The sequence below is a fragment of the Ranitomeya imitator genome, chromosome 2 (genome assembly GCF_032444005.1).
Source record: "Ranitomeya imitator isolate aRanImi1 chromosome 2, aRanImi1.pri, whole genome shotgun sequence".
Taxonomy (NCBI): domain Eukaryota; kingdom Metazoa; phylum Chordata; class Amphibia; order Anura; family Dendrobatidae; genus Ranitomeya; species Ranitomeya imitator.
The window spans coordinates 97,943,179-97,968,371 of NC_091283.1; the positions used below are offsets into that span (position 1 = coordinate 97,943,179).

Here is a 25,193-nt window from a genome sequence, read left to right on the forward strand (position 1 = left end):
GCTGGGAATTTGACTGTTGGGTGAATTTGGACATCGCCGATTGTACAAGAGCTCGGCCTATAACTCCGAGTAGTGCCATGTTATTAGCGTCAGGGTTAGGAGATCACACGGATGATCCAGGAGGGATTATTGCTCTGTTGCTTTTAATCACAGACTTGGTTCCTGATTTTTCCTCTCAAGATTTTTATTTCTTTGAGTCTTCTGATTTATGAAATTAATTACATAAAAATTGTCTCTTCTTTTCCAGCCTCTCTTTGCCTTCAGCTACAAGGAAAAGTTCTCTGTGAATGGCTGGAAAGTCTACGACCCTGCAGCAGAGTACAAGAGACAGGTATGGAGCTATAATATACTGTATCACTTATTTTTTTTCTGTTTTGGGTCATTTATAGAAAGAAAAACAGAATGGTATACATTATTGTCTGCGGGACAGTAGATGGAGGTACAGATTGACGTCTGTCCTGCTTATCTTCTGTGATGAGGCAGAACTCTCAGCATCTTTTAAAGAGAACCTGTCAGACATAGAATCTCACACTGTGTGTGTGCCTCCCACCCAATGATGGCAACGGCACAATATGTCAAAACTGAGGCAGATCAATGAATAGTCCGTGTCCTGCAGGCAGCAGCACAGGAGGTGGCCGGTGCAGAAGACCACACAGCCACCTCCAGGCCCATGCTGCTGCACAGAAGACATGAGTGGTGATTAGTGAACGTGCTTGGATAAAGTCTTATCCGAGCATCTAGGAGTACTCGTATATTGTGTTGGAATCCCTGCGGTTTCATGATTGCTGCTGTTAGACAGCCTGAACACGTGAGGATTGCGTAACAGACAGGCAATCCCCACATGTGTTGAGGATGTCTAACAGCCGCAAATCATGAAACCGCAGGGACTGGAACATCATATACGAGCACTCCCAGATGCTCGGATAACACCTGGGCTCAGATAAGGCGTTATCCGAGCATGTTTGCTCATCATTAATCAAGAGACTAACTTAAAACCAGGATTAAAAAAAACAAAACACTGATCGGATTCCTTATAAAAAAAAAAAAAGTATCAATTTAATCCGTGTGATATCGCCATTGTGGCCATAAATCCTGCCGACAGGTTCCCTTTAATATCCTCTCGTCAAGACTGCAAGTCTCTGATGCTACCTGGTATTCCTGCTTGGCTCTGGTGATTATACCCTTGTCCCAGCACTGCCTCTTAGGGCCACCATACACATTAGATGGCTGTTGGCCGATGGTCATCTTGGCTGACTCTCCCATACACAGGAGCCATTGCTGGGCCACACACTCCTGTGTTTTCTATGAGAAAGCCGGCGGCTTAGATATCTGAGTATTTCTGGGAGGGCAATGCGGTTGTGAGTCTGTAATTAAACGTGTTTAATCACTATCGCTCCCACCATCAGTCGGCCGGTGCCCTCATACACATTACTGTCTGGAGAACCCGGTGATCTTGTGGATTTCTGCCGACATTAGTATAATGTGTGGGGGGCCTTTATGGGTACACTGGAATTCCAGTGCGCTCCAGATCGGCCATGACTGGTTTGATTTGTTGTCCAGTTTTGGATTTTCCAGTGTCCCCAATTTATTCAATCTACAAGTCTGTTCACATTCGACCATATTGCAGATGCCATCATACATGATGGGATAGCGCATCATGCAGTCTATCTCCTCTGTTGGAATGGTGACATTATAAATGTATGCTGTGTTGGGGCCTATTGACGTCTGTCGTGTGACGGATCCGGCGCTGCATCAAGGTTTCTGATTGTAAAGGAGAGTGTCCGAGATGTGAGCAGATGATGATGCATCCTGATAGATGATGGTGGTACAGCCTGTTCCTCGTGCCTCCTCACTGTGTATGCACTGTGCTAGTGCAGGTATATCCGCAGAGGCTGGTCGCAGCTGTAAGGGTTCAGCAATCTCTCCACAAGATGCATTATAGTAAATGCCCATGGAGATCCTTATCCTCTATGTATATAGTGCTGACATATTCTGCCGTCATTTACCAACAATGCATTGATTCACGTCACTGTATTCTCCGAGCGCTCTGATGGCTTTACATAAGATGAGCACACTAGGCCTCTTCTAGGGGAAGATTAGCAGCTCATATCATGTAAGCTGCAAGGACAGATCATCTCCGTCATATCCAGACTCCTGCAGGGCAACTTCATCAGGCACAATGGAGAAGTGTGTATGTGTACATAAATTCTATACACACATGCATGATATACATGATCATACTCCGCGGACAGGGTGTGTATATGGTATACATGCATAACATACATGATCATACTCCGCGGACAGGGTGTGTATATGGTATACATGCATAACTTACACGATCATACTCCGCGGACAGGGTGTGTATATGGTATATATACATAACATACATGATCATAATCCACGGACAGGGTGTGTATATGGTGTATATATACATAACATACATTATCATACTCTACGGACAAGGTGTGTATATGGTATACATGCATAACATACATGATCATACTCTGCGGACAGGGTGTGTATATGGTATACATGCATAACTTACACGATCATACTCCGCGGACAGGGTGTGTATATGGTATATATACATAACATACATGATCATAATCCACGGACAGGGTGTGTATATGGTATATATACATAACATACATGATCATACTCCACGGACAGGGTGTGTATATGGTATATATACATAACATACATGATCATACTCCGCGGACAGGGTGTGTATATGGTATATATACATAACATACATGATCATACTCCACGGACAGGGTGTGTATATGGTATACATGCATAACATACATGATCATACTCCGCGGACAGGGTGTGTGTATATGGTATACATGCATAACATACATGATCATACTCTGCGGACAGGATGTGTATATGGAATACATGCATAACATACATGATCATACTCTGCGGACAGGGTGTGTATATGGTATACATGCATAGCATACATGATCATACTCTGCGGACAGGGTGTGTATATGGTATACATACATAACTTACACGATCATACTCCGCGGACAGGGTGTCTATATGGTATACATGCATAACATACATGATCATACTCTGCGGACAGGGTGTGTATATGGTATATATACATAACATACATGATCATACTCCGCGGACAGGGTGTGTATATGGTATATATACATAACATACATGATCATACTCCACGGACAGGGTGTGTATATGGTATACATGCATAACATACATGATCATACTCCGCGGACAGGGTGTGTGTATATGGTATACATGCATAACATACATGATCATACTCTGCGGACAGGATGTGTATATGGAATACATGCATAACATACATGATCATACTCCGCGGACAGGGTGTCTATATGGTATACATACATAACTTGCACGATCATACTCCGCAGACAGGGTGTGTATATGGTATACATGCATAACATACATGATCATACTCTGCGGACAGGGTGTGTATATGGTATACATGCATAGCATACATGATCATACTCTGCGGACAGGGTGTGTATATGGTATACATACATAACTTACACGATCATACTCTGCGGACAGGGTGTGTATATGGTATACATACATAACTTACACAATCATACTCCGCGGACAGGGTGTCTATATGGTATACATGCATAACATACATGATCATACTCTGCGGACAGGGTGTGTATATGGTATACATACATAACATACATGATCATACTCTGCGGACAGGGTGTGTATATGGTATACATACATAACATACATGATCATACTCCACGGACAGGGTGTGTATATGGAATACATACATAACATACATGATCATACTCCACAGACAGGGTGTCTGTATGGAATACATACATAACATACATGATCATACTCTGTGGACAGGGTGTGTATATGGTATATATACATAACATACATGATCATACTCAGTGGAGAGGGTGTGTATATGGTATATATGTATAATATACACTCTCATACTCCACAGACAGGGTGTGTATATGGTATACATACATAACATACATGATCATACTCCACAGACAGGGTGTGCATATGGTATATATACATAACATACATGATCATACTCCGCGGACAGGGTGTGTGTATATGGTATACATACATAACATACATGATCATACTCTGTGGACAGGGTGTGTATATGGTATATATGCATAACATACATGATCATACTCAGTGGAGAGGGTGTGTATATGGTATATATGTATAATATACACTCTCATACTCCGTGGAGAAGGTGTGTGTGTCTGTGTATATATTTGCGCATAGATTCCTACAACAGAAAAAATTCAGAATTTGCCACCATCAAGTATGTTGTAGTTTTACGTTACATGTGGGACCTGCTAAAATAAGACTGCTGCACAGCGTAAGCAGGAGAAAATTCTTAGTAAAAAAAGCAGGAACATCCACTTATAATTCCAGCATCCTTTATTTCGGATTAATTAAAAGCTATTCTATTGGTTCATGTGTGCATCTCTGATGCATTTCCGGCATCACCGCCCTTAGTCTACACATACAGGTGCGTCTCACAAAATTAGAATATCATAAAGTTAATTTATTTCAGTTCTTCAATACAAAAAGTGAAACTCTTATATTATATAGAGTCATTACAAACAGAGTGATCTATTTCAAGTGTTTATTTCTGTTAATGTTGATGATTATGGCTTACAGCCAGTGAAAACCCAAATGTCATTATTTGAGTAAATTAGAATACTTAACAAAAAACATCAGCAAAGGCTTCATAAGCATTTACAAAGGTCCCTTAGTCTGTTTCAGTAGCTCCACAATCATGGGGAAGACTGCTGACTGCTGTCCAGAAGGCAGTCACTGACACAGTCCACAAGGAGGGTACGCCACAAAAGGTCATTGCTAAAGAAGCTGGTTGTTCAGAGTGCTGTATCCAAGCATATTAACAGTTGAGTGGAAGGAAAATGTGTGGTAGAAAAAGATGCAACAGGGATAACCTTGAAAGGATTAAGAAAAGGCCTTTCAAAACTTTGGGGAGTATCACAACGAGTGGACTGCTGCTGGAGCCACCACACACAGACGCATCCAGGATCCAGAACATGGGCTACAAGTGTCGCATTCCTTGTGTCAAGCCACTCATGACAAATAGACCACGCCAGAAGCGTCTTAGCTGGGCCAAGGAGAAAAAGAACTGGACTGCTGCTCAGTGGTCCAAGGTGTTGTTTTCTGATGAAAGTAAATTTTGCGTTTCATTTGGAAATCAAGGTCCCAGAGTCTATAGGAAGAGTGGAGAGGCCACAATTCAAGCTGCTGGAGGTCTGGTGTGAAGTTTCCACAATCAGTGATGGTTTGGGGAGCCATGTCATCTGCTGGTGTAGGACCACTGTGTTTTATCAAGACCAAAGTCAGCGCAGCGTCTACCAGGAAATTTTAGAGCACTTCATGCTTCCCTCTGCCGACAAGCTTTTTGGAGATGGAAGTTTCATTCTCCAGCAGAACTTGTCACCTGTCCACACTGCCAAAAGGACCAATACCTGGTTTACAAACAACAGTATCACTGTGCTTGATTGGCAGCAAACTCGCCTGACCTTAACCCCATAGAGAAGAATCTATGGGGTATTGTGAAGAGGAAGATAAGAGACACCAGACCCAACAATGCAGATGAGCTGAAGGCTGCTATCAAAGCAACCTGGGCTTCCATAACACCTCAGCAGTGCCACAGACTGATCGCCTCCATGCCACACCGCATTGATGTAATTGATGCAAAAGGAGCTCCAACCAAGTAATGAGAGCATTTACTGAACATACATTTCAGTAGGCCAACATTTCAGATTTTAAAATCAATTTTCAAGCTGGTGTTATAAAGTATTCTAATTTACTGAGATAATGACTTTTGGGTTTTTATTGGCTGTAAGCCATAATCATCAACATTACCAGAAGTAAACACTTGAAATAGATCACTCTGTGTGTAATGACTCTATATAATGAGTTTCACTTTTTGTATTGAAGAACTGAAATAAATTAACTTTTTAACAATATTGTAATTTTGTGAGAAGCACCTGTGTTTGTGTGTGTATATAGATGGGTAGGTATATAGTGTGTGTACCACATGACCCATCACACATTGTGGATATGCAGATCTAGATCAATGACTGATTTGATTGTAAAAGTAAATGTGTTTGCAGATAATTACACTTTATTCCTCTCCTCCTATATTTGCTATCGATCCGTGCATTTGTAAACCTCTGAATGATTCATTTTCCTGTTCCCTGAGAACATATTGATCTGATCTTATAGAGCTGCTGTCTCCGCATGCAAACAGGCTCCATCTAATTACCTGTAAGGATGCTATAGATCCCGCTGTCCTCAAAGATCAAGCCTTGCAGGAATAGGATTATGTGCAGGGAATAAGGGAGATGAATGAAAAATAGGTAAACCTGTGTCTATTTAGCATTTAATGGCACATGTACCTTACCAGGAGACCTTTCGTGCCCGGAGGGGTAATCTTCCTGTAAAATTAAATGGATTTCTTACTTTTATGAACTCTTTGCCCTGCCAGCTGAGCAGTGGGGTGAAGCGCAGCAGTGTTAACAGGGTATGTACCTGAATACTGTTGTGAAGCCTTGTTCGTCCTGAGAGCCGCCTACCACTGTATTCACAGGCCTCGATTATCATTTTCCATTACTCCATTTAGGGTTTGCCTAATGAAAGCTGGAAAATCTCAAAGATCAACAGTACCTATGAGCTGTGTGATACGTACCCAGCAGTGTTTGTCGTCCCCACAAGCGTGGCAGATGATGACCTGGCGCGCGTCGGAGCATTTAGAGCCAAAGGACGTATTCCGGTAAGATTATGTTTCCAGGTTTTAGGTGCCTTGAATATAATGTCAGGGACGTCCTCTGCTCACATTACAAGTTCTCTGTGTTGTTCCAAGGCTTTTGTTCTGATATTCATCAGGAAATATCACACAAACCAGCAGATGACTGTCCCTGGTTATTAGCAGGACATCCATCACGGTTTTATGTTTCCAGGTTTTGTCATGGATCCACCCAGAAAGCCAGGCGACCATCACCCGTTGCAGTCAGCCTTTGGTGGGGCCCAATGACAAGAGATGCAAGGAGGACGAGAAGTATTTGCAGACGATCATGGATGCCAACGCTCAGTCACATAAACTTATTATATTTGATGCCAGGCAAAACAGTGTTGCAGATACGAACAAGGTAATGTCCCACTTGTTGTGCGGTTTCCATCAGAGGTCCCTTTATGGAGACAGCCCATCATCAACTTATTTTTGGTGGCAATATTCTACCAAAAGAGATTGTGAATAAAGACTTCACCGTTTGTGGCAGTATAGATTGGGTGAAATCGGCCGTGGTGCTGAGCGGGATCAATGCTGCTTAGACTAAGGGTGTATTTACCCTATGAGATGCACAGCATTAACCAACCACCGGTCGCCGTCATGCTTGTCAGTAGGTGGTGATTTAACCTGTTTGCACAAGCCACCCGTGCTTCAGATGTGCACCCAACAATCAGTCACAGCACATATGCGGCCATTGTTCTCGGCAGCACATCTTGTTTATGCAGCAGGATATGCTGCTGAGAACAATTTTTCTTTTTTGTGCATACCAAAATGTGACTTTTTTTTTTTTTCCAACAAATGAGCATGTTGACTGGACCTTAAAGGTGTAATTATACAGCCTCCAGTAGGTGTACACGTCCGAAAATACTGCACGGCAGCGAGCACGTTCACCCTTTTAGCACCATTATAGTCTATGGCCCCACTGGTGCATACATCATAATCCTGTTCTGGGGTGGGGTGTTCGGACTTAAACCACGACATGAGCCACTGAATGGATGCTGTAACGCAATGTGAAGGCACCAACAGAGGGTGTCTGTCAGACATTTTAGATGCTGCATTTGATATTCGCCATAGTTTTTAAAGGCGTTAAATGGTCATATAACATCTACTATTATCTCGGATCATTGCTCTATTCCCAAAGTTGCCAACAGCTGTCTGGGCATGAGGCTCGTGCCCAGCATTGCACTCTTCTGAAGCACTGCTGTAAAAAGGCTGCACATCAGAAGTCCCTTTAAATGGTCACTGTAACATCAGGATACTGTAAGGGAAATGACTGAGATGAGTGTAGAGCTAGCTTTATGAGAAGGCTTTGTGACCTGAAGGAAACCAGCCAGCTATTATTTGTACAGACCGTATCACTGATTACAGCATTGTCCTGATGGAGCAGCAATGAAAAGCAGCCAACACCGATAACCCATCATGGCAGTTTAGCATAGCCCAGAGATGGTGAGGTCATGGTAGCTGAGCATAGCCCAGAGATGGTGAGGTCATGGCAGCTGAGCATAGCCCAGAGATGGTGAGGTCATGGCAGCTGAGCATAGCGCAGAGATGGTGAGGTCATGGCAGCTGAGCATAGCCCAGAGATGGTAAGGTCATGGCAGCTGAACATAGCCCAGAGATGGTGAGGTCATGGCAGCTGAGCATAGCCCAGAGATGGTAAGGTCGTGGCAGCTGAGCATAGCCCAGAGATGGTGAGGTCGTGGTAGCTGAGCATAGCCCAGAGATGGTGAGGTCATGGCAGCTGAGCATAGCCCAGAGATGGTGAGGTCATGGCAGCTGAGCATAGCCCAGAGATGGTGAGGTCATGGCAGCTGAGCATAGCCCAGAGATGGTGAGGTCGTGGCAGCTGAGCATAGCCCAGAGATGGTGAGGTTGTGGCAGCTGAGCATAGCCCAGAGATGGTGAGGTTGTGGCAGCTGAGCATAGCCCAGAGATGGTGAGGTTGTGGCAGCTGAGCATAGCCCAGAGATGGTAAGGTCGTGGCAGCTGAGCATAGCCCAGAGATGGTGAGGTTGTGGCAGCTGAGCATAGCCCAGAGATGGTAAGGTCGTGGCAGCTGAGCATAGCCCAGAGATGGTACGGTTAGGCCACACATTCACAGTTCTGTGTATTACCTATGTAACAATGGCTGATGCATAGACCGGTGACCTGTTTCTGCTGATGGGGGGGGTGACCTGTTTCTGCTGATGGGGGGGGTATATGTGACAGGTCCAGATTGTGGTCAGTAGTCTCTTCTGTACCAATGGAGAACATGCAGCCTGTTCTTACTTTGCGCCTAGAAAGTGCATTGTCTGCACAGCAGTATACAACCGCACGCTGATGCATGTCTCTGCTCCTCTACGGGCCGCCTTGTAATGGGGTCCACCAGGTGCCATCAGGGTAGGAATGTCGCTGAATGCAATGCTCCTCTTGTATTCGCCAGCCTCCCCTGCGGATGGAGCCTCTGACCACAATGTGCACGGAGTCTGAACTTTCTTACTTAAAAATAAGAAGGTGACTTAATTATTCAGCAGCGGACATATTCGTCGTCTTGAATTTTCCGTTTCTTTTTTGTGTTCCTTATGTTCTAGGCCAAAGGAGGTGGATACGAGAGTGAAACGGCTTATCCCAATGCAGAGCTTATATTCCTGGAGATACACAACATCCATGTCATGAGGGAGTCCCTGCGGAAACTGAAGGAGATTGTATATCCCGCTATTGATGAGGCTCGCTGGTTGACAAATGTTGATGGGACCCATTGGCTTGAATACATAAGGGTGAGTGGGGGCAATGTCGGCTGTTTTGGGGATGCTCTAGCACTGCAGACAAACACCACTACACTAGACTTCACATGGAGTTGGCCACTGATGGCTTCTTGGTGCACGTCTCTCTTGGTGATTGTGCTTAATATTTGCTGTTCTTTCAGATGCTCCTGGCAGGTTCTGTGAGGATTGCAGACCGGGTTGAGTCCAGCAAGACCTCCGTGGTGGTCCACTGCAGTGACGGCTGGGACCGGACGGCACAGCTCACCTCGCTGGCCATGCTGATGCTGGACAGCTACTACAGGACCATCAAAGGATTTCAGGTTCTGATTGAGAAGGAGTGGATCAGCTTTGGCCATAGGTTTGCGATGGTATGTGAATATATATACAGCATGATGCATGTAACACAATGCCAAATTCTACAAAGAGCAGGGGGCTAATAATGTCAAAGCCCCCAAAGTGTAGATGGCCATTAAAGACATAATATTGATAATATACCAAAATCAAAATATTGAGATTGAGTTACACTGCGGCAAATGCTTAGAACGTTTTGTAGATTATGCTGATGTTACATGGTGCTTTCTAACATAACTAACTGGGTGACCATGAAAAAATAAGTCACTTGTTAAAACTTGTAAGAGCTGCTCTGTCCAGTGAAGTGGGTCTGTATGCCAGCATGGATAATTCAGTGTTGCCATGTATGGGGTTGGGCAGGATAGTTTTGTTGAAGGAAATCTATCAGCATTTTTGCTGTGTCAGCATAATGGTGGGGCACAGACCCTGATTGCAGTGATGTATCACTTATTTTACTGGTTTCTATAGTTTTGATTAAAAACGGTTTTCTCTGCTGCAGATGTAGCAGTTCTCTGAATGCTGAGCCGTGTATAGCCCCGCCTAAACCACTGATTGACCGCTTTCTGCCTATGCACAGTGTACACAAAAAGCTGCCAATCGGTGTGGGCGTGGTTGGACTACATGACCGCAGGTTTACTAGACCTTTAGTGATAATCTCCTTCTGCTAAAAGTGAGTTTAAAAAAATAAAATAAATTCTGTAAGCCGCCTATATTTGGCAATAACTTTCTTTGCCTGCGGATATGTGGGGTTTCAGATTTTGAGTCCCCCACCGATTGCTCAGTAGACCCTGAAACAGTGTGCTGCTAAAGATATACATGAGCAAGTTGCTGATCCAATGGAAAACTGCATGTCTTCTGAGCGTCTCTCTGCTCGGGGGTTTGTTAAGCGATTGGTGGGGGGCTAAGGACCTGGACCCCCCACAGATCTGCAGGCACTTATGAAAAGAAACACAATGGAAGTTTAGTTATTGTGATTCCAAATGGTGTTGTGTGCACTCTGAACCTATAAATCACACGCTCCTTTTCAGAGAGTCGGCCATGGGGAGGACAATCACGCAGACGCTGACCGCTCCCCGATCTTTCTTCAGTTCATTGACTGTGTATGGCAGATGACAAATCAGGTAAGACGATCATTCTGATAATGGCTGTACGTACACACAGACATCTGACACATTGCTGAGATAAAGCCAGAGCTGGTATATAGCTTTATAAAAGGGCTGTAAGTAGGGATGAGTGAGCCAGAATCCGGACTTCTCCCGGAGGTCTGTTTGATAGACACACTTTTGCAGTCTCCTTACCCACGACCATTTTACAGCACCAAAGTTCGGGTCCCCATTGACTCCCATGGGCTTAGCTACGGTTCTGGTACTTGAACCGGGCTTTGGACTAAAGTTCACCGGAACCCAAATATCAAGGAGTTTGCTCATCCCTGGCTGTAAGAGATTTCATTATTTATTTTTTTGTGACTAAGACTATTTATATATTCAGTCCTCTGCTGCTCAAGCATCACCTCATTCATGTGGTACATGCAAACATCACCACATAGGGCAGTGATTGGCCACGTGAATGATGGACATTATGGGACCCACATGAAGCGCTGCAGCAGCTTTTATACCGTAATTAGATGTTTGTTATTTTTTTAATTATTATTGTTTTAAAGTGTAATATAACTACAGTAGAAATTAGTGTATGTTATTAATGGGTAAAGCTTGGTTTGTTTTTTAACCCCTTAACGACAATTGCAAAAAAGCCCCCCAAAACGCGATTTCCCATTTAATTTCTCTGTCCTCTGATGTGATCGCACAACAGAGGACAGAGAAATGGGGTCCCCGATAGCCCCCGATACTCACCTGTCTCCCCCGGTGCTCCTCGTGGCTCGCAATGGGCGCCGCCATCTTTTTCCGGCAAAAAAATGGCGGGCGCAGTGCGCCCGCCGGCCGGCACCCGGAAGATCTTTGGGGTTTCGGCTGCCGGGGGTAGCAGAGACCCCAAAGAACATGATCGGGGTCGGTTTTTACCGACCCCTGTTTTGCGATCGCCGGTAATTAACTCTTCCCGGCGGTCGCAAAAAAAAAACAAAAAACGATCTGTCATTCTCTGTCCTCTGATGTGATCGCACATCAGAGGACAGAGAAATAGGGGGATTCGGGGACCCTGTTATACTTACCGGTGTCCCTGGATCCTCCTGCATCCCCTCCTACCTGTCGGCTTCTTCATCGGGAAAGAAAATGGCAGGCGCATGCGCCCGCCATGATCTGCCCGCCGGCAGCTAGAGGAGTTGGGGCTAAAATTAGGGTTAGGGATAGGGTTAGGCTTCTTTCACACTTGCATCGGCCCGATGTGCCAACGCACGTTGTGAAAATTGGGGTTGTGTTTTGTTTTTTTTCCTGATAGCAGAAGGAGCCCTTTTAATAGTGCTACAGGAAAAAAAATATATAATTCATGGCTTCAGTTGTGGGACTTTGCAAGGCATGTAGATATCCATATCCCTGGCCAAAGGCTCACTTTACATTTAGTACAAAAAGTGTTCTTTTGTGATTTATAACAGACCGGTAGGGTGAGTGTACTAATATATTCACCTTGTAGCTTATTACATCACAAGGTTGACTGTAATGACCCCACACACCAGATACCTGTCTGCGAGGGATTCTTCAGCTGACAACGATCTTCCCTGACTCCAACATTCGGCTAGGCTGAGTTCTCCTATGTCCTCCTATGAGGGAGTCGCTGCCGGACATCTCCTGGCCGAGGCTTATTTTCAAAAGGATCGGCCCTGGAAATTCAGCAAGCGGAATCTTCTCTTTCCTACATCATCTTTTGGGGGAGAGTAGAAAGCCTTAACAGCTGATCTTTCCTTTGATCCCCCATACTGTAATACGGCCATATTCTAGCGGCGACTCCAGCCTAGTGTCTCAGAGGTGGGAATCATCTCTGTGGGTCCAGGTCATGTACTTTGAGCATCATCACCGGACTTGTCGGGTATACAATATGCCTGGGTGTCCTGGTAATGTGGAGCATTTCGTGTGATCTTGGCGTTGATCAGAAGGGGAATGTTGCAGTAACTTTCTTCACTCTTTTAGTTTCCCGCAGCCTTTGAATTCAATGAGCTTTTCCTCATCACCATTCTGGACCATCTCTACAGCTGCTTGTTCGGCACATTTCTGCACAATAGTGAGCAGCAGAGGATGAAGGAGGTAGGTATTTATTAGATGTAGACCTATTTGAGTAGTAGACGTCATGGCTGACATAGTGATCACATTTCATCCCAGGCTTATTACTGTTTGAAAACTATTGCTAAAAAGGTTCCAAATCGTTTTAGTTGCAGCCACTTTGACAGCTCTTGTGCACCCATCCTATTCAAATGAATAAGCCAGGTGCCACTCAACTTCCTACCATGCAAGAGACTGCCCTCAGTGCCCCTCACCATCCACGATGCATGAGACTGTCCTCAGTGCCCCTCACCATCCACCATGCATGAGACTGCCCTCAGTGCCCCTCACCATCCACCATACATGAGACTGCCTTCAGTGCCCCTCACCTTCCCACCATGCATGAGACTGCCTTCAGTGTCCCTCGCCATCCACCATACATGAGACTGCCCTCAGTGCCCCTCACCATCCACCATACATGAGACTGCCTTCAGTGCCCCTCACCTTCCCACCATGCATGAGACTGCCCTCAGTGTCCCTCGCCATCCACCATACATGAGACTGCCCTCAGTGTCCCTCACCATCCACCATACATGAGACTGCTCTGTGCCCCTCACCATCCACCATGCATGAGACTGCCCTCAGTGCCCCTCACCATCCACCATACATGAGACTGCCGTCAGTGCCCCTCACCTTCCCACCATGCATGAGACTGCCCTCAGTGCCCTCACCTTCCCACCATGCATGAGACTGCCCTCAGTGCCCCTCACCATCCACCATACATGAGACTGCCCTCAGTGCCCCTCACCTTCCCACCATGCATGAGACTGCCCTCAGTGTCCCTCACCATCCACCATACATGAGACTGCTCTCAGTGCCCCTCAGTGTGAGAGTATTAGAAGGTAGGCCACAGAGGAGGATGTTGCAGTAGTCGAGGCGGGAGATGATTAGGGCATGCACAAGCATTTTGGTAGAGTGAGGGTTGAGGAAAGGACGGATTATGGGAATATTTTTGAGCTGGGGGCAACAGGAGTTTGTGAGAGCTTGGATGTGCGGTTTGAAGACAGGGCAGAGTCAAGGGTTACTCTGAGGCAGGAGATTTTGGGGACAGGGGAAAGTGTGATTTCATTTATTTTGATAGATAGATCAGGTAGGGAAGATATGTGAGATGGAGGAAAGATAATTAGTTCAGATTTGTCCACATTGAGCTTGAAGAAGCGAGAGGAGAAGGAGGAGGATATGGCTGATAGAGACTCTGGGATTCTGGAGAGCAGAAAGATGACATCTGGGCCAGAGAGGTAGATCTGAGTGTCATCGGCATATAGATGGTACTGGAAGCCATAGGACCTTATGAGTTGTTCCAGGCCGAGTGTATAGATTGAGAAGAGTAAGGGCCCTAGGACAGAGCTTTGAGGGACACCAACAGAGAGGGGGCGAGATGAAGAGGTATTATGGGAGTAGGAAACGCTAAATGTGCGGTTGGTAACGTATGAGGTGATCCAGGATAGGGCAAGGTCTTTGACACCAAAGGAGGAGAGGATCTGTAGTAGGAGGCAGTGGTCAACTGTGTCGAAGGCAGAGGACAGGTCTATGAGGAGGAGTATAGAGAATTGTCTGTTAGCTTTGGCTGTAAGTAAGTTGTTAGTAATTTTGGTCAGGGCAGTCTCAGTGGAATGGTGGAGACGGAAGCCAGATTGTAGATTGTCGGAGAGAGAGTTAGATGCAAAGTGAGAGGAAAGTTCAGCATGGACGTGCTGCTCAAGGAGTTTGGAACCAAATGGGAGCAAAGATATGGGGCGATAGCTGGACATAGCGCTTGGGTCAAGGGATGGCTTTTTGAGGATAGGTGTGATTGTGGCATGTTTGAAAGCAGAGGGGATGGTACCAGAAGTTAGTGATAGGTTGAAGAGATGGGTTGGGGATGGGATAAGTGTAGTGGTGAGGTTGGGGAGGAGGTGTGATGGGATGGGGTCAAGTGCACAAGTGGTGAGGTGTGATTTGTCCTTAAGTGATTTTTGGATAGGGAAGTTATGGGGTTTGGGCATTGGTCTGGTATACAAAGGGGTTGTGGTGGTTTGACAACAAAGACTTGCCTTGTTTGGTCTATCTTATTTTTGAAGTGCGTGGCAAAGTCCTCGGCAGAGATTAGGGAACTCGGAGGGGGCAGTGGTGGGCGGAGGAGGGAGTTAAAAGTGTTGAACAACTGTTTGGGGTTGTGGGATAAGGAAGATATGAGGGTTGTGAAGTAGGTCTGTTTAGCAGAGGTGAGAGCTAATTTGAATGCGAGTGTTGCTTGTCTGAGTGCAGTGAAGTTATCTTGCGAATGCGTTTTCTTCCAACGCCTTTCTGCAATTCTGGATGCTTGCCGAAGCTTTTAGTGATGTTATTGTGCCAGGGTTGTCTGTTGATTTGTCGCACTCTGCTATGCATGACCGGGGCGACCGTGTCAATAGCTGAATCGAGAGTGGCATTGTAGAAACTAGTGTCTGTGTCATGGAGTGAGGATATAGATGCCAGTGGTAGGACAGAGTCAGAGAGTGTGTGGGTGTCTAGATGTGCGAGGTTTCTGCGGGGGTGTGCATGTTGCTGGACATGGGTGACAGGTGAGGAGGACAGGGATGAGAAGGTGATCAGATGGTGGTCAGATAAAGGGAGAGGGGAGGTGGTGAAGTTAAATAGAGAGCAGAGACGGGTGAAGACAAGGTCTAATGTATGTCCTACTGTGTGGGTGGCTGAGGAGGACCACTGAGTAAGTCCAAAAGATGAAGTAAGGAACTGGAGTTTGGAGGCTGCTGACTGGTGGGTGTCAATGGAGATGAAGTCACCCATGATGATGGTGGGAATGTCAGCAGAGAGAAAGTGAAGGAGCCAGGTGGAGACTTGGTCAATAAAGGCAGTGGTCGGGCCCGGAAGTCGGTATATGATGGCCATTTGGAGGTTGTAGGGGGAGTAGATGTGGACAGAGTGGACTTCAAAAGAGGGGAGGGTAGAGATGGGATTGGGTTAAAGGTACAGTTGGAAGAAAGGAGAAGGCCTACTCCTCCACCATGTTTGTTGCCAGGGTGAGGAGTGTGGGTGAAGTGGAGGACGCTGTAACATAGCACAGCAAGGGAGGCTGTGTCAGAGGGTGTCAGCCATGTTTCGGTGATGCTCAGAAAGAAAAGATTACGAGAAGTGAAGAGGTCGTGAATCACCAAACAGTACAGACCGAAAGTTTGGACACACCTTCTCATTTAAAGATTTTTCTGTATTTTCATGACTATGAAAATTGTACATTCACACTGAAGCCATCAAAACTATGAATTAACACATGGGGAATTATATACTTAATTGTGATGAGCGAATATACTCGAGATTTCTCGAGCACTCTCGGGGGTCCTCCGAGTATTTTTTAGTGCTCGGAGATTGTTTTCTTCGCCGCAGCTGGATTATTTGCATCTGTTAGCCAGCATAAGTACATGTTGGGGTTGCCTGGTTGCTAGGGAATCCCTACATGTACTTATGCTGGCTAACAGATATAAATCATCCAGCTGCGGCAAGAAAAACTAAATCTCCGAGCACTAAAAAATACTCGGAGGACCCTCGAGCATGCTCGAGAAATCTCGAGTAACGAGTATATTCGCTCATCACTAATACTTAATTTCAGTTGTTTCACACTTTTTTGTTATGTCTTATATTCTATATTCTTCAAAGTAGCCACCTTTTGCTTTGATGACTGCTTTGCTCACTCTTGGCATTCTCTTAATGAGCTTCAAGAGCTAGTCACTGGGAATGGTTTTCACTTCCCACTTATTAAACCTGACAGGGCACACCTGTGATTTCTTGCCTTATAAATGGGTTGGGACCATCAGTTGTGTTGTGCAGAAGTCTGGTGGATACACAGCTGATAGTCCTACTTAATAGACTGTTAGAATTTGTATTATGGCAAGAAAAAAGCAGCTAAGTAAAGAAAAACGAGAAAAATTGGGAAAACTTTGAAAGTGTCCCCAAGTGCAGTGGCAAAAACCATGAAGCGCTACAAAGAAACTGGCTCACATGAGGACCGCCCCAGGAAAGGAAGACCAAGAGTCACCTCTGCTTCTGAGGATAAGTTTATCCGAGTCACCAGCCTCAGAAATCGCAGGTTACCAGCAACTCAGATTAGAGACCAGGTCAATGCCACACAGAGTTCTAGCAGCAGACACATCTCTACAACAACTGTTAAGAGGAGACTTTGTGCAGCAGGCCTTCATGGTAAAATAGATGCTAGGAAACCACTGCTAAGGACAGGCAACAAGCAGAAGAGACTTGTTTGGGCTAAAGAACACAAGGACTGGACATTAGACCAGTGGAAATCTGTGCTTTGGTCTGATGAGTCCAAATTTGAGATCTTTAGTTCCAACCACCGTGTCTTTGTGCGACTCAGAAAAGTTGAACAGATGGACTCTACATGCCTGGTTCCCACCGTGAAGCATGGAGGAGGAGGTGTGATGGTGTGGGGGTGCTTTGTTGGTGACACTGTTGGGGATTTATTCAAGATTGAAGGCATACTGAACCAGCATGGCTACCACAGCATCTTGCAGCGGCATGCTATTCCATCCAGTTTGCGTTTAGTTGGACCATCATTTATTTTTCAACAGGACAATGACCCCAAATACACCTCCAGGCTGTGTAAGGGCTATGTGACCAAGAAGGATAGTGATGGGGTGCTTCTCCAGATGACCTGGCCTCCAGTCACCAGACCTGAACCCAATCGAGATGGTTTGGGGTGAGCTGGACCGCAGAGTGAAGGCAAAAGGGCCAACAAGTGCTAAGCATCTCTGGGAACTCCATCAAGATTGTTGGAAGACCATTCCCGGTGACTACCTCTTAAAGCTCATCAAGAGAATGCCAAGAGTGTGCAAAGCAGTCATCAAAGCAAAAGGTGGCTACTTTGAAGAACCTGCAATGTAAGACATAATTTCAGTTGTTTCACACTTTTTTGTTAAGTATATAATTCCACATGTGTTAATTCATAGTTTTGATGCCTTCAGTGTGAATGTACAATTTTCATAGTCCTAAAAATACAGAAAAATCTTTAAATGAGAAGGTGTGTCCAAACTTTTGGTCTGTACTGCACATGAGACTGACCTCGTGCCCCTCACCTTCCCACCATACATGAGACTGCCATGCGTGCCCCTCACCTTCCCACCATACATGAGACTGCCATCAGTGCCCCTCACCTTCCCACCATACATGAGACTGCCATCAGTGCCCCTCACCTTCCCACCATACATGAGACTGCCATCCGTGCCCCTCACCTTCCCACCATACATGAGACTGCCATCCGTGCCCCTCACCTTCCCACCATACATGAGACTGCCATCCGTGCCCCTCACCTTCCCACCATACATGAGACTGCCATCCGTGCCCCTCACCTTCCCACCATACATGAGACTGCCCTTGTGCCCCTTGCTTCCCTTGTCGGCAGCACATTGTCAGGTGGAAATTGTGTCCTGATGACTGTAATAAAACTTTAACGAGTGACCGATGACCCTAACGATCGCTGACGTACTGTGCCAATGATTGCTCTGGTCTACTTGCAATAAGGTCAATTGGCGCAGAAAATCTGCCGCTTTAAAGGCCGCTCAGCCAGTGAGGATGTAATGTCCGGCCATAAGGTCTTTATCGGTAAGGGAAGTGTTTAAAGGGTCAAAACTGTTTGCAGTGATAAAACTAAACCTGTGGAGTAGATGTTCACTTCATTAATTTTCTATTGCAGAGCACAGTGTTAACCACTAGGGGGCACAGTAGCCTTTGTTTCTGATTTTTCATTCTGGGCACGGTCATTATTATTCTTCACATCTTTCCTGCTCATTATATTTCCAGAATATCAGACAGGGCACTGCCTACTTGCAGCTTCACCGAGATACAATCCTTCTGTTGCATACATAAGCAATCCTTTTTTTTTTTTTTTTTAATGAAAACCTGATCTTATTTTTCTGGGCATATGATCCCATTCATTGTATTGCTGGCCTTGCATTCTTTATGCCCTATATTGTGAACATGTGCAGTAGCGGCGTGTGATTGTTCCTGGTGTTTTCTCTTCTAGGAGGTGCAGACAAAGACCATATCGTTATGGTCTTATATTAATAGCCATGTGGATGAGTTCACCAACCCTTTCTATGTGAATTATGAGCACCATGTGCTGTATCCGGTTGCCAGTCTGAGCCACCTGGAACTGTGGGTGAATTATTACATTAGGTGGAATCCAAGGACCAGACCTCAGGTGCGTATCACTGTACTGTTCACAAACCTGCACCCCAATCTGACTTCATTCTTTATAGAGTAAATGCCAATTTTTCGGCTGCTCAAGGACTCCATACAATTTTGTTTTTCTTTTGTAGGATGTAGAATATACTAATTACATAGGACTGGATTGGAAATTGGAGTACAGTAGCTCTGACTGTAATAGATGGGCCCTGCACTGTGTGTTGGGGTATGATCATCCAAAAATTGGGAATTTTGTAAACCAGTCCCACATGTAGTTCTGAGGATGTGGCTGGCCCGTACTCACAGATGCATGGTACTGTGTCCTCCCTGTAGTATGGGTCGGCACACACCACATGCCTTCTAAACTCGCACTTCCCTTGCTCTCTTAAAGGGACACTGTCACCTGAATTTGGAGGGAACAATCTTCAGCCATAGAGGTGGGGTTTTTGGGTGTTTGATTCACCCTTTCCTTACCCGCTGGCTGCAATATTGGATTGAAGTTCATTCTCTGTCCTCCATAGTACATGCCTGCGGAAGGCAAGAATTCCATCACCTGTGCAATACTAAGGAAATCCTGAAAACATGACCTGTTGGTGGCTCTTCAGGACCGGAGTTGGGGAACACTGCCCTAGAGGGATCATGTTTCACATACTGGGCAGCAGATCAAACAACATTATAGCAGAGCAAATGAGTAATTCCAGCAGAGCCTTAAGCCCCCGTCACACACAGCGAGATCGCTAGCGAGATCGCTGCTGAGTCACAAGTTTTGTGACGCAACAGCGACCTCAGTAGCGATCTCGCTGTGTGTGACACGTAGCAGCGACCAGGCCCCTGCTGTGAGATCGCTGGTTGTGTCGGAATGGCCTGGGCCATTTTTTGATCGTTGAGGTCCCGCTGGGTAGCACACATCGCTGTTTTTGACACCTTACCAACGACCTCGCTGACAGGACGTCCCATTGAATCATCATGAAATAGCATCGTTCTACAGGTCGCTACAGTTCGCCGCATCGCTGCTGCGTCGTTGGGGAGATCGCACTGTGTAACATCTCACCAGCGACCACATAGCGACGCTTGAGCGATCCCTGACAGGTCGTATCGTTGTCGGAATCGCTCAAGCGTCGCTATGTGTGACGGGGCCTTTACAGATTTTAATATTCAAACCAAACAGCGAAAGAAAGTGTTAATTCTCAGGCGCTACCACAGAGTGAAGACCAGGGTGAATGTTCTCTGGACCTTTATTTATTCATTTTCGACACCTTTCGATGTTGGGTTGACCTTTATAAGTAAGGTATACCTGATGAGCCACCCCGACTTGGCAAGATGATAAAAATGATAAATCACTACAGATGAGCTATAGTGCCATCATCTGGAGGTCATTGAGACACATAAAGATACCTTGTTTTTGAAAACACCTGAAGTCAACATTTTTTCCAAGCTTGTAAAATAAATTTGACAGTTGTGGGAAAAAAAATGTCAGTTTTCTAATTGGGCTTCATTAAACAAAAATGTGGCACCATTTATTTTTTACAGGCACTTTGTTTCCCTGCACATTGCAGGCTGCTGAATGAGTTAACTGTTAATCCATCAGTGAGCTTCTTCTGACAGTAACAGTTGTAACTCCCTTTTTCTGCCTTTTTCATGGGGGTCCTCTCAGCTGGTTTATGACCACAAATTTCTGTTCAACTTTGATGTGATCATAAATAGACACTGTGAAGTTCAGAATGAAATCTAGGGTGAGAATGAACAGACTGACAGGTTCTTAGATCACTCATTCTGCAGCCAGCAATAAAAGGCTTTCAGCATTTTTCCTCTAATTCTAATGATATCTAATTTCAAAATGATTTTTAGCCCAAAGTACATGCATTTGAGGGTATGTGCACACGTTCAGGTTTTTTCGCTTTTTTTTTTTCGTTATAAAAACGCATTACGAACCGCAGACATATGCATCCTATCATTTAGAATGCATTCTGCAATTTTTGTGCACATGATGCGTTTTTTTCCGCAGAAAGAACGCATTGCGGTAAAAAAAGCAGCATGTTCATTAATTTTGTGGATTTTTCATGTTTTTCCCGCTATTCTATGCATTTGGAAAAAAAAAAGCGTCAAAAACGCATGCGGATTTCTGGCAGAAATGTCCGGTTTTTGTCAGGAAACTTCTGCAAGAAATTCCTAACGTGTGCAAATACCCTAAGAGAAAAAAAGTCCCCTAAAGTGTCCACACCCTGTGAAGCCAGCTTGTGTATTTTTTCTTTCTGGGTTACTTGTCACAGAATAGTTTTTATCTCTAAAAACAAAGAATACGCTCTCTTCTGGCTATGTTGTGGTCATCATTTAGACCCGCAAAAGTTGACCTTTGGGATAGTCGTTGGCAGAGTGATTTTCAGGGCGTATAATGGTCTCCTAATGATATTGTAGCATTTAAACGCGATAACTTTGGATTAGCTATGGAACATGGGAACACAGGTTGATGAAATTGGGCTTTTGTAGATATTTCATCAGTATACAGCCCTTTCCATTTGTAAGGGTAAGCATGGTGGCTCAGTGGTTAGCACTGGAGATTTGCATGGTGGCTCAGTGGTTAGCACTGGAGATTTGCAGTGCTGGGTGGGGTTCAAGGTTGAAATCCCACCAAGGACAACAATTGCTAGGAGTTTGTATGTTCTCATGCTCTGCTAAGGTGAGGAGCCAAGGCCCATCCAAAAGGGCAGGGAATGATCAAATCACATTATGCATCAGCTGGTGTAAGAATCACCGTGACTGTCATAGGTGAAAGACAAGTGGCCCAGGAACCTGGCCCAAATCAAAAAGGAGGTCGCCGGTTACTATGTGTTACCTAGATAATGTTATACCATGTACAACTGGAGAGTTGCCTTAAAGGCCATAACATGGGAGGGGGGCGAGATTGCACGAATCAGTAGTGTAAGCGAATATACACTTCTCAAAAAAATAAAGGGAACACTTAAACAACAGAATATAACTCCAAGTAAATCAAACTTCTGTAAAATCAAACTGTCCACTTAGGAAGTAACACCGTTAGACAATAAATTTCACATGCTGTTGCGCACATGGAATAGACAACAGATGGAAATTATTGGCAAGTATCAAGACACACAATAAAGGAGTGGTTCTGCAGGTGGGGACCACAGACCACATCTCAGTACCAATGTTTTCTGGCTGATGTTTTGGTCACTTTTGAATGTTGCTTGTGCTTTCACACTCGTGGTAGCATGAAACGGACTCTTCAAGCCACACAAGTGACTCAGGTAGTGCAGCTCATCCAGGATGGCACATCAATGCGACCTGTGGCAAGAAGGTTTGCTGTGTCTGTCAGCGTAGTGTCCAGAGGCTGGAGGCGCTACTAGGAGACGTGGAGGGGGCTGTAGGAGGGCAACAACCCAGCAGCAAGACCGCTACCTCAGCCTTTGTGCAAGGAGGAACAGGAGGAGCACTGCCAGAGCCCTGCAAAATGACCTCCAGCAGGCCACAAATGTGCATTTGTCTGCACAAACGGTTAGAAACCGACTCCATTAGGATGGTCTGAGTGCCCGACGTCCACAAAAGGGGGTTGTGCTCACAGCCCAACACTGTGCAGGATGCTTGGCATTTGCCACAGAACACTAGGATTGGCAAATTCGCTACTGGTGCCCTGTGCTCTTCACAGATGAAAGCAGGTTCACACTGAGCACATGTGACAGACGTGACAGAGTCTGGAGATGCCATGGAGAGTGATCTGCTGCCTGCGACATCCATCAGCATTACCGGTTTGGCAGTGGGTCAGTAATGGTGTGGGGTGGCATTTCTTTGGAGGGCCACACAGCCCTCCATGTGCTCACCAGAGGTAGCCTGACTGCCATTAGGTACTGAGATGAGATCCTCAGACCCTTTGTGAGACCATATGCTGGTGCTGTTGGCCCTGGTTTCCTCCTAATGCAGGACAATGCCAGACCTCATGTGGCTGGAGTGTATCAGCACTTCCTGCAGGATGAAGGCATTGAAGCTATAGACTGGCCCGCTCGTTCCCCAGACCTGAATCCGATTGAACACACCTGGTCTGGGAGGAGAACCCTCAGGAGACCATCCTCATTAGGAGCATACACAGGCATTGTAGGGAGGTCATACAGGCACGTGGAAGCCACACACACTACTGAGCATCATTTCCTTGTCTTGAGGCATTTCCACTGAATTTGGATCAGCCGGTAACTTCATTTTCCACTTTGATTTTGAGCATCATTCCAACTCCAGACTGCCGAGGGATATTAGTTGTGATTTACGTTGATAATTTTTTAGGTTTTATTGTTCTCAACACATTCCACTATGTAATGAATTTAGATTTACAACTGGAATATTTCATTCAGTGATATCTAGGATGTGGGATTTTAGTGTTCCCTTTATTTTTTTTAGCAGTGTATGAAACACTTAAGATATCTCATCAGAGAAATCTGCTTTTTCTCTCTACTTATGGTCCCTTTTTTTTCCCCTCCCCTCATCTGCTGAATTCACCAACCACTGAAAAAAGCAGCTCTTATCCGTCATACAGAAAGCATGATGGACTGTCAGGACAGAGAGATGACATGGCTTCTTAACCTATATGGAAAAGGTCAGGGAAGAGAAGTGAGGAGCACTCGGCACAGTGAGAGAACAGATAGCCAGACAGAGATTGTTGCAACTTTAAGCAAATGTATTTCACTTCAGTGCTAGATTCACAGCCACACAGCTCAGTACTGCTGTATAATGTTGTCCATGTTGCTGCTGTTTTTGTCTGTGCTACAGAGAAATATAATCAGAGAAACCTGCTGACAGATTCCCTTTAAACTAAAAGTGTGGCTCTTCTCACCGCAGGGCCCCTTACAATGACCTGCGCTCACTTGGATACGTGTATTGGAGCCGAGAGACTCCCTTTAACTGACCATAGACTGTCTTCTGTTAGAAACCTAAGCAGATTACGGCCTCACTTCCCCAGATGAAAATTGATTTGAACTCCCAATTGGGGGAAGCAGTAGGCGGCAGCACTATATGACAGGTGTAATATTCTGATTAAGCTGCATACCGTGGCTCATTACAGTTTGCGCTATTGTTTAGGCAGCCGTTACTTAATAGTATATAGACCTGATAGCGCTGAGCATGGCGGAGCCGCAGATCTCTGCAGTGCATTGCTAATTGTCTGCCATTCCTGCTTCCCTAATGGCTACATGCCGCCCTTCACTGCCACTATGTTTAATGGTCAGGGCTGGCTTACAGAAAACCAGGCATGATGAAGAGAAACACAGGAGAAAACAAAACCGCAGGGGAAAAAAAAAGTCTTGAAGGAAATGTGTTTTTGCAGATAAATGGGAATAAATGGTGGTCTGATTTTGCCGGAGATCACACCGTGGTATTAAAACACATTTACTTTTCTAGCCAGACTCCCTGTTGTAGCAGAAGATAAAAAAACAAAAAAAAAAAAACTCATTCAGCAAGAACAAATAGATTCATCACTTACCAGTTCTGAAGGTAATGTGTGTCCTTGAGTGAGTGGCTCCCTGCATTATCCAGCCAGACACTTTGTAAATAGGAGCAGCCTTTGTGCAGGAGACCTTGTGGAGCCCATCTCTTACCCCCATCCCCCACACAGAGCCATCTCTTACTCCCATCCCCCACACACAGAGCCATCTCTTACTCCCATCCCCCACACACAGAGCCATCTCTTACCCACATCCCCCACACACAGAGCCATCTCTTACCCCCATCCTTCACACACAGAGCCATCTCTTACCCCCATCCCCCACACAGAGCCATCTCTTACCCCCATCCCCCACACAGAGCCATCTCTTACTCCCATCCCCCACACACAGAGCCATCTCTTACTCCCATCCCCCACACACAGAGCCATCTCTTACCCCCACACACAGAGCC

General features: G+C 45.4%; 1 protein-coding gene across 5 annotated transcripts in view; it reads left to right on the top strand.

Annotated features, from left to right (window-relative positions):
• Nucleotides 1-25,193, top strand: part of MTMR1 (myotubularin related protein 1) — an 81,012-nt gene that overhangs the window by 49,979 nt on the left and 5,840 nt on the right. For all 5 annotated transcript variants that reach the window (XM_069747055.1, XM_069747057.1, XM_069747059.1 and 2 more), the window contains 8 exons: nt 248-331; nt 6,662-6,811; nt 6,999-7,187; nt 9,397-9,582; nt 9,732-9,938; nt 10,950-11,042; nt 13,002-13,115; nt 19,141-19,317. In XM_069747055.1, the coding sequence (XP_069603156.1) occupies nt 248-331; nt 6,662-6,811; nt 6,999-7,187; nt 9,397-9,582; nt 9,732-9,938; nt 10,950-11,042; nt 13,002-13,115; nt 19,141-19,317 (1,200 nt within the window). The remainder of the gene's footprint in view (nt 1-247; nt 332-6,661; nt 6,812-6,998; nt 7,188-9,396; nt 9,583-9,731; nt 9,939-10,949; nt 11,043-13,001; nt 13,116-19,140; nt 19,318-25,193) is intronic.